The 12,386-nt window shown below is 40.7% G+C and overlaps 1 protein-coding gene across 1 annotated transcript in view; it reads left to right on the forward strand.

Moving 5' to 3' along the window:
* The window catches only part of ptprt (protein tyrosine phosphatase receptor type T), a 1,444,026-nt gene that overhangs the window by 357,224 nt on the left and 1,074,416 nt on the right, over window positions 1-12,386 (forward strand). Inside the window, exon 2 of the mRNA XM_041204432.1 lies at window positions 4,028-4,153. Within this exon, the coding sequence (XP_041060366.1) occupies window positions 4,028-4,153 (126 nt within the window). The remainder of the gene's footprint in view (window positions 1-4,027; window positions 4,154-12,386) is intronic.

Raw genomic sequence — 12,386 nt, forward strand, 5'->3', positions numbered from 1 at the left:
TCACTCCATCAAGTGCATTGTTCTATTCTTTTCTCCCTTGTGTTTATCTCGCTACCTCTTAAATATATAAGACCATAAGACTTACTGTTCACCTCAAACAGTCCCGAGTTTCATTTTATCTGCTCTCTGGGCAAATAAGTTTCTTCTTAATTTACAACTGAGCAATTGTAGGTCTTCTCTGTTGCCATCTCTGGCCAAGTTTTCTGGATTGAAGAACTGGAATATATTCCTACAGGGAGAGAACTTGAATTCCACATCAAATAAATATAAGCTATATGTGTGAACTTTTCAGCAGCTCCATTTAAAAATTCTTTAGCACAGTGATGAGTCAGGCACTTGGCTGACAAAAAGAATGACACATTTTGTTGCAAAATCTAATTTTTGGGCAAGTATCTTCAATGGTGATTTTCAACTGCCAGTTGCTCATAATTCGCCCACATTTAAAAATCAGAGACAGGGCTGAGGCACATCAGCTTTCTCATTGACACCCAAAGCCTGTCTAATGCAAATTTCAGATGAGCCTGTGAATGGGTAAATGGTCTGCTCCCATGTTTGAATGTAAGGCTGCAGCCCAGGGTCCTGGATTGATGATAGGACACTGTTTGTAATTTTCAGGTATTACTGGGCTGAATGTGTGCTGATTAGGCATTAAGCAATCAAACCAGATTAAGGGACCAACTTAAGGGACCACTCTAGATACTTTGGTGGGGATGATTTTTTGTGGGGCCAACAGGAACAGTTCCGCTCCCCCGGCACCAGAAAGATACTGCAGTCCCATTTCGACCTTCCCTGTCAGCAGCTCTCCCCCCAGCCTGTTGCACAGTGTAGCATTGGATTTGTCTAATTTCCTGTCCTTTCACAAATGATGGAACCCACCGGGGCACCAGTTTAGAGCCTGCAGCTTGCCGGTGGGATTCAAATTGGGCCCTAACACTAAATGATTGAATTTTCCCAATGGAACAGAAGCTCTATTGACTTTACAGCTGTTTTGGGCAGAGGTCCCCAGTCCCCCATTTAATTCCAGTGAATTAACTAAGGAGTATCGCTAAAAAAAGACATTCTGTTGAAGCTTTTTGCCTAGCACTTATCAGGACAATCATAAAAATACCAATGTCAGGGGAAACAAAAACTTTATACCATACGAGAAGAGAGTGCTGATTGGTTGGCAAGTAGATTCTGATAGTTAGAAGTGTTGCCATGGAGAATAAACAGTTGATGGTGTCTGACAGTTAACTGTCAAACATTGTTTGAAATTTAAACCAGGCAGTGTTGACTCTTGTCAATGAATTGCTCTGAGGAATGAACCAGTGAATGGCTATCACTTATTTTGTTTAGCTGAAACAGGTGCAATGTGTGTACACGTTTTATGTATTAATATATGTAGCTTCTATTACACGCAAATGCACTACATTGCAAGCCCAACTGACAATCTCAAGTTGGTTGTCATTGTAATATTTAGCACACTGAAGATTATTTAACAAATGTTGTCTAACTGCGGAATCACACCTAATGTTAGATGATGTGTTTTCAGTTTTGCCAGCACGGGGTGGTTGGATATGGTCTGTGCCTTGTCCACTTGCCAACCAATCAGCGCTCTCTTCACAAAGAATATACAGTTGTTGTTTCCTCTGACATTGATATTCTTGTGATTGTCCTGATGAGTGCAAGGTGGAAAGCTTCGACAAAATGTATTTTTTTTAGCAATACTCAAGTTCTGTACAACCAATTATTTGTGATCAAAGAGTGATAATTCTGATGAATAAAGTTAACAAAGGGTTTTTATTTTTGTAAGGAGGAAATTTAAACCAATTCAAATATCTAACATTAGAATAGTCTGGTTGTAAAGTGCCACGTCTGTAGAATAGACTTTAGCAAAATTACAAACATTATGTGACAATGGATGCTGCTATTAACTGTAACAAAAACATTGAAGACAAAAGATGTAACCTTCCATTATTTTCAGGATAAGTTGATAAAGGATATAAGATGTGAATGTGCACTGAAATTAAAAGCTCTTTGGTTACTTGTATTAATAATGTAACATAACCAGTCAATTCTGTGCACATTTATATACTGCTTTACTCTGCACTAATAGATGAAATACCACTCATAGGATTTAATGATTCCTCTTTGACAAGATAACAAATTGCACATGATTCAAGTATCGTACAAATTTGTAACAAGGAGAATAGATAACTATCTATAGAAACATCAAAACAGGAATGAATTAACAGATTAGTGGAAGATGGGGTTATAATCATATCATTGAAAAATGCCTTTATCTATCCTGGAGGGAGAGATTACAGCTTTATAATTATAACCACAGAATAAAAATCAATGATCAGATATGTGATAAGATTTGTTTTGCAGTTATTCATTCGGATGTATTATATTAATTACTTTTAACTGCATGAATGAAAAATATTTTGTGGTTAATAACTATCTATTGAGCCAACTGCTTCCACTTTATGTATATGACTTTTCCCTCCATCTATCCCACCCCTGACAGTGCCCCACAAATCCTGGACAGGTCATGAGGGGAAGATCTGAGCAGAGCAGAAATTCCACCCAGCCACTGCTGATGGAAATTGGGGAATGGGGCGATTTTAAATCTTTAGAAGCTTGGTCAGGTGCCCACATCATTTATAGCACAACATGGGAGCTACCCTAAGTGTGAGAGACAGATTTCAACACTATACCTTGCTGCTGCTTCCAGATCTACCCAAAACTTCTTCAAAAAGTGCTGCCAGTTTCTACTGCTGGCCTACTGCATTTCAAAACATGACTTCAAAATTCTCAAACACGAATCCATCACCATGATATAGGACACTAGGAGTTCTTGGGCATCCTTGGTGTCCAGCATTGCTATGACAACAGAAACAGCAACTTATATTTATATAGCTCCTTTAATGTCATCAAACATCTGAAGGCACTTCAGAGGAGCATTATAAAGCAAAATTTTACACCAAGCCACGTAAAGAGATATTAGGGCTGATGACCAAAGGTTGATCATTCAGTGTTGAAAGAATCCACACATGTTGCAGGACTGTGGAACCAGAGGAAATTATAAAAATGGGTAGGAGTGAAGCCATGGGGAAATTTGAAAACAAGGATGACAATTTTAAAATCAAGGGAGCCTGTGTAGGTCAGTGAGCATGGGTGTGATGGATAAATGGGACTTGTGAGGCTAAGGATACAGGCAGCAGAGTTTTAGATGACCTGTAGTATATGGAGAGTAGAATGTGGGAGGCTGGTCAGGAACACATTGAGATAGTCTTGTCTAGAGGTAACAACAGCATTGATGAAGGTTCCTAAAAGATGAGCTAAGGCAGGATTTCCTGTATATCTCGGCAGTGACTACCTCTCCTGATGGCACTACTGAGGCTTCAGAGCCACTGGCCTTCTGATTAGGCTGACAGCACCAGGAGCCCATTCACTATCGTTAATTGGATGGGGGTCCACAGGCAGCCAATTTGGAGGCTGCCGTTGGTAAAATTGCAGAGACAATTCCACCGCCAGCAAGTGTGGGCTTGGTACTTGCTGTTCGCTGTGATATCAGGGTTCCCGACACCCATGGTAAATTTCGGGCCTATAATTCAGATAGTGAAAATTTCAATCATTCCATCAGAGTAAAAGGATTTAAATTTTAATTGTAGTGCACAAATGTTCACCCATAGAATGCACATTGAGTGCCTATTCTAATTGTTTCTCTTGTCCTTTGCCCATTAGCTTTAACATTGGTCATTATCCTTGAAGTTTAAGTACTTTGGTTTGTTATCCTTGAAAATGTCATGATATATACAGCTTTACAGAACCAAACCAATTATCATTTACTAAAAGGCAAAGCATAACCAAACATGCTGTAAAAGACCTTTCTAATCAACTTTCCCAAGCCCTGAGGTCCACACAATGGCTAATGAACTTGAAGTTTATTATCTGTTTTTATGCAGAAGCCACTGATGTGAATGTATGTGTAATCATGTACGCATTTGTTACTCAAGTTATTTTCTCAATTATTTTTCTGCAGGCAGTTGCTCATTTGATGAACATTACAGCAGCTGCGGATACATCCTGGCTCTTGGGACCAATGGATTCACCTGGGAGCAAATTAACACATGGGAAAAGCCATCCACTGATCCATCTGTGCCAACAGGTGAGCAAGGCTGGCAGCAGCCTGATAAAACAAGCTAGCCTGATAAAACAAGCTCCTACTGACATGATATAGAATCTGACAGTGCCTATGCTATCATTGAGAATTTGCTATTTTTAGGTGTGAGAAATGTATTCTTACAGAAAAACCTTAGAGAATATAGAAACATAAAAAATATAAAGCTAACTCACAAATAAAGCCACTGCTGGCATACCCCTAATGAAAATTATAATCTTCAGCTGCGTTATGTCTGAATATCATATTATTTAATAGAGAACTCTGAATTGAGGGGCAGGATGACATACTGTTAAGTTTTTTGCCTTTTGCCTGGTATCGTGGAATTAGATGCACTGGCAGCAGACAATAATGAGGGCTCAATGCAGCTTCTGTGAACATGCATTATGTTATAGTTACAGTTCAGCAGCTATTGTCAGTCATTGATATTTCTTTGGGGTTTTTTTTCAATGTTAAATTCAAACCCACAGCCAGATTAATTTGTCAAAGCCAGTAACAACTTCTGATTTCATGTACTGAGGTATACAGATGGGCAGGTGCACTTAACACAAGAGTCATTTGAGACCTTTGTAATAAATCAGTGAACAGGATCACCTTATTGTGCCTGTTGCCCTTTAATATTATAGCTGGTCTTGCATTCAGGTTATAAACATTTCTTTTTGATTAAAGAACTCGTAAGGACATGCAGCTGCAATGTTTTAGGTACAGTATGTCTGACACTGATAATATTCATAATCTATTACTCACATGGATAACATTTGGTCAAAAGTTAGTTACAAATAAAGCAAACTTTTATCAAGGAGAATTTTTACACTTGAAGCAGAATCATAACCGAAGCTGTTATAACATCAGGTATGTTAGCAATAATAATTTCAAAAGTGCTTTTTTATAAATCCCGGGTTTTTAAAAAAACACCTCACCTCTATGATATCTGACTTTAGGGTCAATTTGCACAGGAAAAATAGTATTTACCTGACAGTAATGCACAACAAATACGCAGTTGACAGATGATGAAGGAAATTATTTCATTGGTTTGTAAGATTAGTAACTTCACTTACATTCCCTTGATTTATTATTGCTTTTTATGTTAATAAAATAATGCAATGTCACTGTTTTGGTGCTCTTATTTATGCTTTAACGATGCTGTGGAATTAAACCATTAAAGGGTAACTCACTGGGCTGTTAAGTTATTAATTTATATTTGCATGAATAGAATTAACTGTTTTATCATCTGCTTTTGTGTGAAAGATAACAGAGTCCTAGTCAGACCATTATTTCTTGGGAATTAGACCCACAGGCCTATGCTTTCTGCATTCTCCTACTAATTTTTCAGTAGATTTGCCAAGGGCAGAAGCAAAAAGCAACTTAAAAACATGATCCCCTGCATTCCCCAGCTCGCCACTGTTTCCTGGTGATCTGTCACCCATATATGCCAAAGAATTGCAGAAGGTAACATGGCTATTTTTGGGTGTCCGACTGTTTTATGCATTTTGAACACTGCATGTCAGAGCCTAGCATTCATTGTTCAGCTGGTGACATAAGAGGTCTCAGGCCAAAAAGAAAGGAGGAGCCCATGCAAGTGCCCCCCAAAGTGTATACATTGGCTTAATCAACTTTACCTTTTGTTTTAATTTGGATGGCCTGGTACATGCTGTTTTCACTCCCCAGGCCATCCACGTATTGGCCTCATACAGTGAAAGGAGCCTTCTCCACCTCTGTATGACAACTACCTCAGAACCAGGGCCTGGGGAGGTATGGGAGGGGAGCAGTTTAGGAATGGACAAAAACCCTGCACCTCCAAGGTAGAAAGTCTAATGCACAGAAGTGATGCATTTTGTACTGATTTATATCAATGGGGCACAGCTCTTTGCACAGGATATTTCAGTGTCAAGATCCACTGGCAATATTGTAGAACCTTCTGTTGAAGAAGTTCTGCAATTAAGGGGGGAGTTTTAACTCCAAAAAATGAGTGAGTTTGGATCGCATAGGAGGTTAAATATTAAAAAACTGAATCTTGACCCCAGCTCTCTCAAAATAGAAATTACATACACATTTTCAGGAGGATTTTGCCATTGATATTATGTTATGAGATACGAGCATTTGAACACTTGCATTCATCTGAAATTCCTTTCCCTGCTAGCTTATAAATCATTCAGATGAATGAATTAACAATTTTGCTAAAATAGGATAGGCAGGAAATTCAGATGAATATAATCAGCATTCATATGCCAGCCCCCAATGGTATAATTTCAGCCTGTATATAATTGTAATGAATATTGTAATAGACTTTACCACCTAGAAAGACCAGGGCAGCAGGCACATTGGAACAGCACCACCTTCGAGAACCCCTTCAAATCACACAGCATTCTGTCTTGGAAATACATCGCCGTTCCTTCACCATCACTGGATCAAAATCCCGAACTCCCTCCCTAACAGCACAATGGGTGTACCTACATCGCACAGACAGCAGTGTTTAAGAACACCACCCACCATCTTCACAAGGGCAATTAGGAATGGACAGTAAATGCTGTCCTTGCCAGTGAAGCCCACATCCCATGAACAAATAAAAAAATTGATGTAAAATATACTGTGCTAAAGAAATAGCAAGTTTGTCTTATGATTGACCTTTTATGAATGAAACTGTTTTACAATTATGCAGTATCAAAGCACCTACAAATTCTTTATAGGTTTCTGCATAGTAGTTGTTCCATATTAGTTCTTATTTCTAGTAAATTTGTGCTGCTCCTGCAAATTAAGTTAGAAAAGAAATAGATATCTGGTTTGTGCAGAAGCCTTCCTCATTTGAAAAATCGGCAATTATATCTAATTCGCTGTCTCCAATGACACCAACAGAAGATCCCACAATAAATCCTAGTTTCATTTAGACACAAAATGCCACACAGACTAATCTATTTTTGCCCACTGTAAGTGTTGCCTTAAGCATTTGATATTAAATATAACTTGAATTCCAAGTGAAACCTGTTGTAAGGTTGTGTGTTGTTTCAAAAAGAGGCCTGGAGGCTTCATAGCACATAACTATATACATATATATATAAATAGTCCTGACTAGGTGTTACCTTCATGTCAACTTCTAACACACTCATGAATACATCCTACTATTGACATGTGACTGTCTATAATGTAGTGCGGTACTGTTTTCTCAGTCCCACATTAACCCTTACAGTCTTGATCGCCCTAATACTATGCCTCCCCCCAAGTCTTTACCCAAATGTATTTACAATAATACTTACATGCTATCCTTTCTCCCCCTCCCCCCCCACCAAGTCTCTGACTTTACACATTCAGATTACATGGAGGCTTTACGGCTCTTCCAGATCTTGTTCTTTTCAAGTTTGGAGGAGTGGTGGTCTCAGCTGCTCTGGGTTGACTTTGTTGGTCTGGCATTGAAGTTGTAGGGCAGAATTTTTCAGTAGTGCACAGCACTACCTGTGCGGGCGGGGGGAGGCGGGAGAGTCAGAGCCAGCGCTATTTTCCACGTGCACGTAAAAGAGCACTTCAATCTCCCTGAGGCACGGAGCGGCCTCAGGGAGATTGAATCGATATTAAAATAACTAAATAAAGGATTTAAAAAGTTATTTAAACATGTCCCCTCTCATGTGACTGTGTCACATGTTTTTATATTTCTGGAAATGTTTTTATTTATTTAATAAAAGCTTTAGGAAACCTCAGCCCGCTCGTGGATGAGGTTTCCTAAAAAACGCAAAGGCCGCTTGGCCTGTTTGCCTGCCCGCTAACCTTAAGGTTGGATAGGCAGCATTACTAATGACAATAATTACTTTCTTAATGGCCTTAATAGACTCTTTACAATTTGGCGGGCATGCAGCCAACTCCGGCATGTGCCCACCGAACAAAAAAAACGCGGGACTGCGCGATGACATCAGGACGCACGCCCAATGCCACTGCGCGCCATTTTACGCATTGGCATGTCGGGCCCGTCCCCTCCCATAGTGCCAGAAAAATCATGCCTGTAGTACTTGATGTTTCAATTATTTGGGTGCCAACACCTAGTTCACTTTCTGTGCTCCTTAGTGTTACTTTGTCAGCAACCTGTCTTCCTTGGTTGGATACCATGGGCTTATCTTTCTTTCCAGAGGGAATGTTCACTCCGGTCATTCATAGAGTGGACTCGAGTTTTCTTTCTTGGTGGGACCCTTCTTGCTGATAGAAGTTTTACCTGCCTTACGTTTGTATGTTCTTCATCCTTGAGCTCAGTCTGCAGTTTGGCTTCTAATGCTGTGCTTGTTTCTTCATGTGCACATGTGCCTCCCTGAGTTTTGTCTTGGTGAGTTGGTGGTCGCTTCTCTCCCTCACCAGGATCAACTTCACGTTGTGCGTGTGAGCTTGAAGCTCCAGCTTCATTGCTGTACTTTTTCCTCGTTCTGTGGCAGCAACTGTTTGACTCTGAAGCTCTGGCTCAACCTTCTGCTACTGCTCTTTCTCCTCCGTATCTTCTGTTTTAAACATCCTGGTGCTTTTCTGAAGATTTGGTTGGTCTGACCAAAAAAGAGCAGGTTCTGCTATCAGCAAAGGAGCTGGAATAACTACCTCTGCAAAGAGTGAGGACAGTTCTGAACTGAATTCCCAGTCAGCACATCAGCACTTGTGGACCTTGCTGGAGTCTTCAATTCAGTGTAGTTGACTACAGTGGTTGTTTTGACATTATTGGCAAAACCATATCTTCACAAATGATATTTTTCTTTTAAAATTCAGAAAGACATTGCATTATTTGGACACCTTGGTTTTTTTTTACAAAAATGTCAAAAGTTCACCTTTGGACTGGGAGCAAGGATGCCTTTTCCAATAAGTCACCTGACCAGCATGGTACTTGATAGAACAGAGCTGTTTGCTTTTTTTTCACTGCAATTATTTTAATACGAAAAAAACTGGTTTAAAGAAAAAGGCAAAGGATTTACTGGAAATAACATGACAGGGATGAGCTTTAAGTTTGGGACATATTTTTTTGAATTCAGTTCGGATTGAATTGAGAAAGTAAAAAGCTACTCAGCTCGCATTCTCCTTGCCTGAAGTAGAGTAGTTAACTGTATCTAGCTAAGACTCCTCATCTCAATGGAATTGCCTGTCTTTGGAAACCTGAGAGGCTGAGATGAGAAAGATTGATCTGGCTATATTCTCCTCCATGCCAAAGCTCCATTGGTGAGAACCTCCAGACAACTGCTCAGACCAGCAGCCCATCTTCACATGAGGGAACTCCAGATCGACAGGATTAAACCCCTGCAAATGTTATCCTTTTTCCTTGATATAGTCTATTCTCCAAAGCCCATCTCTGCAAAGACCCTATCTGTTTTCCCTTTGTTTGTGTGTGTGTTTGTGTGTGTGTGTGTGTGTGTGTGTGTGTGTGTGTGTGCATTCTGGAATTTTAAAAGGGATAGATACTTCCTGATTACAATTGTGTGTTGAACAGTTCTGGCAACTCATTTTTAAAAAAGATGTTTTGTTTTATAATAAATCAATCATTCTGAGTTTATTGAAAGAAGTCATATTAAAGTCATTTTTATTCTGGGTCCAACAGTAGTGAAGGCCCATTTTTGTGAGTGAATTAAACTTTTGAACTAATGGTGCAACGTGTGGAGTAGTGGGGCCAGGTAAACTGCGCACTCCTCCTATCCCGGTTGTAACTACGTCTTCTGCCATTTTGAGTAGGTTGATAGCAACACAGGCATCTCTGCTCAGGAAAGAAAAGGATTGATTGCAGTGACATACAGAATTTCAATTATTTGCTTGTTGCTATACCAGAGTGTCTCTTGAATCATGCCAGGACTAGCAGTTGGATTCCTCCGGGTCATCCAGAGCCAGAGGTCTTTTTGTCATTATTCCTGATCCAACGAGACTGTCACACTGGCTTCTGTATCTCAGTAGAAATTCATGAGGTGACCAGTTACAGATATGGCAGCATTCCAAAATATGAATCAGGGATCCTTAATTTCTCCCAGGAAGCCGCCTTCTTGGTGTGGCTCACCTATCTCATGAACTCGTTTGGGATCCTCTGCACATCTCGAGTTTTGGACTTGCATATCTTTCCAAAGTGTCCTAGGCAATTGCAGTTAAAGCACTGCAGTGGCTGCTGCACACTGCTCACACTTGTGAGGTCTTTTAGTGCTACAGCGCTGACGTGGTCTGCCACCATTTCATGTTTTGCTTGGGTATTGCTGTCCTTGCCCTGGAGTCTCCTTGCTCTTTTGTTGCTTTGAGCTGGAATGTTGGGGTTGCTCTGCACCTCTGTTTAACTTTGCCACGTAAATTGTACCAGGTTTACTGGCAGCTTTCTGATTGACAATTCAGATGACTTTTTCCAAAGTCAGGTCTTCTTTAGATTGGAGTATCTCCAAAGTAGTATCATTGGCCACTTCAACAACTATTCAGTCTCACATGGGCTCTGACTTAAGGTCACCAGTCCATGAGCTCCCTAGGCTTTTGGACTCTCTTGTTAAATTTTGCTTGCTCCAACATTTTCTTGCTCCTTAGGTTAAAGTACCTGTCAAAGGACTTCATAATCTCTTCAAAGCTATTGGAAGATTCATTTATTCCTTTCCTGGCAATTATGTCATCGGTTATTGGACCTACAGAATATTCACTTCTTCAGCCTCTGTTTTCTTATTCAAGCCTGATGCTATCATATATCTTTAAAAGCTTCTTCTCCGTAGCGCCCAATATTTTGCCTGGTCTAGCCTCCTTTCCATCTGCCTTAATTGGCAATGTTGAATTACCATGCATGGCTGTTTTCAGCACAGGGGAGTACAGCTTTAAAATTTTCTATTTTTTTCCCACGCTTGTCAGGATTTGGTGGTCTCCTGTCATGGATATGGAGCTGTTTTACACTTCAGCAATTCTGCAGAAAATCTTTTGAATGAACTGTTCTGAGCAGCTAGTTGCTTTCCTAACCTTGGAGAATCAAATTAAAGCTGATTTTTTTTTTGCTTTGACCTCACTTTAATTTTTTTTATGTTTGCGCGCAGTCGCCAAGTATTATGGTGTGAAGTCTGGATCCAGGCTGCAGCGTTCTTCAAGCTGCACATGTTAAGCAGTCCGTCTGCCACTGCTGCCAGATTCTCACGCCAAAGTTAAAAGCTTATTTTAGCCTTTTTTTCAAAGTTTGTTCACCTTTTGTGATCTGGCTAGATTCTTCGACTCTGCTTTCGATCACAGCTCACAGTGGACCTCCAAGTTCTCTGGTGGAGTCTTTTAACACTGCACAGTGGACCTTTATTCTACCCTTCAGCCTCCATGCCTGCAATGCAGCTTCTTAGCTGATCTCCAGCTGTGTATTTGAGGCCTTCATGTTAGAAGCACTTCTCTCAGGTCAGACTGCAGTTTCATTACTTCTTCATTCTTAGGGATTTTGGGGTCCTTCACCTGCTATCACTATGTTGTCAGGCTGTATGTTGTCTTATGAATAGGCCTAGAGGCTTGTATGGTTGAACAATAACTGTTTATTAATAACACATAACTATATACACAGGGCAGAATTTTGCCCTTGGTGGGCGTGCGGGCCCCACCGGCTTGGTGGTGGGTGGACAGCCGACCCCCGACACTGAAACGGGGCCCGCTGCCATTTTAAGTGGGCAGGCCAATTAAGGCCCACCTAGCGGCATCCCCGACAGGTATGCGCTTCCTGCTCCGGGGGGGAGGGATTCCCCATCTGTCAAAGAGCGCACTTCACCCTGAGGCAAAGTGCTGCCTCAGGGAGATTCGTGACAGGTAAGTTAAGTGTAAAAATAGAAACATTAAAAAATTATTAACATGTTCCCCCTCATGTGACAATGTCACATGAGATGGGACATGTTAATAAAAAACACATAAACTTTATTACTTTTTTTACAAAACGGACATGAAACTTCATCCCGCCAGTGGATGAAGTTTCATGAATAATCTGGAGCCCGCAGGGGCTCCTGGCCTGCCCGCCAGCCTTAAGGTTGGCCCGGCAGGTCTTTAATTACTTTAATTAGCCTATCATTGGCCTCAGTTGGCTGATTTCGCTGTCTGCCCACCTTCCTAAAAATTTAAAGGGACCAGGATGACGTCGGGGATTCCTCCCGATGTCATCACGTGTCATTTTCCCCTCGGCTCCACCCCCAAATCACTGAGAGGAAAACCCTGGCCATATATACAGGGTACAGTCCTGACAAGGTGCTATCTTCACACCAACCTCTACCAGACTCACCACACACTCTACTACTCCCAT

This window comes from Carcharodon carcharias, chromosome 14 (genome assembly GCF_017639515.1).
Source record: "Carcharodon carcharias isolate sCarCar2 chromosome 14, sCarCar2.pri, whole genome shotgun sequence".
Taxonomy (NCBI): Eukaryota; Metazoa; Chordata; class Chondrichthyes; order Lamniformes; family Lamnidae; genus Carcharodon; species Carcharodon carcharias.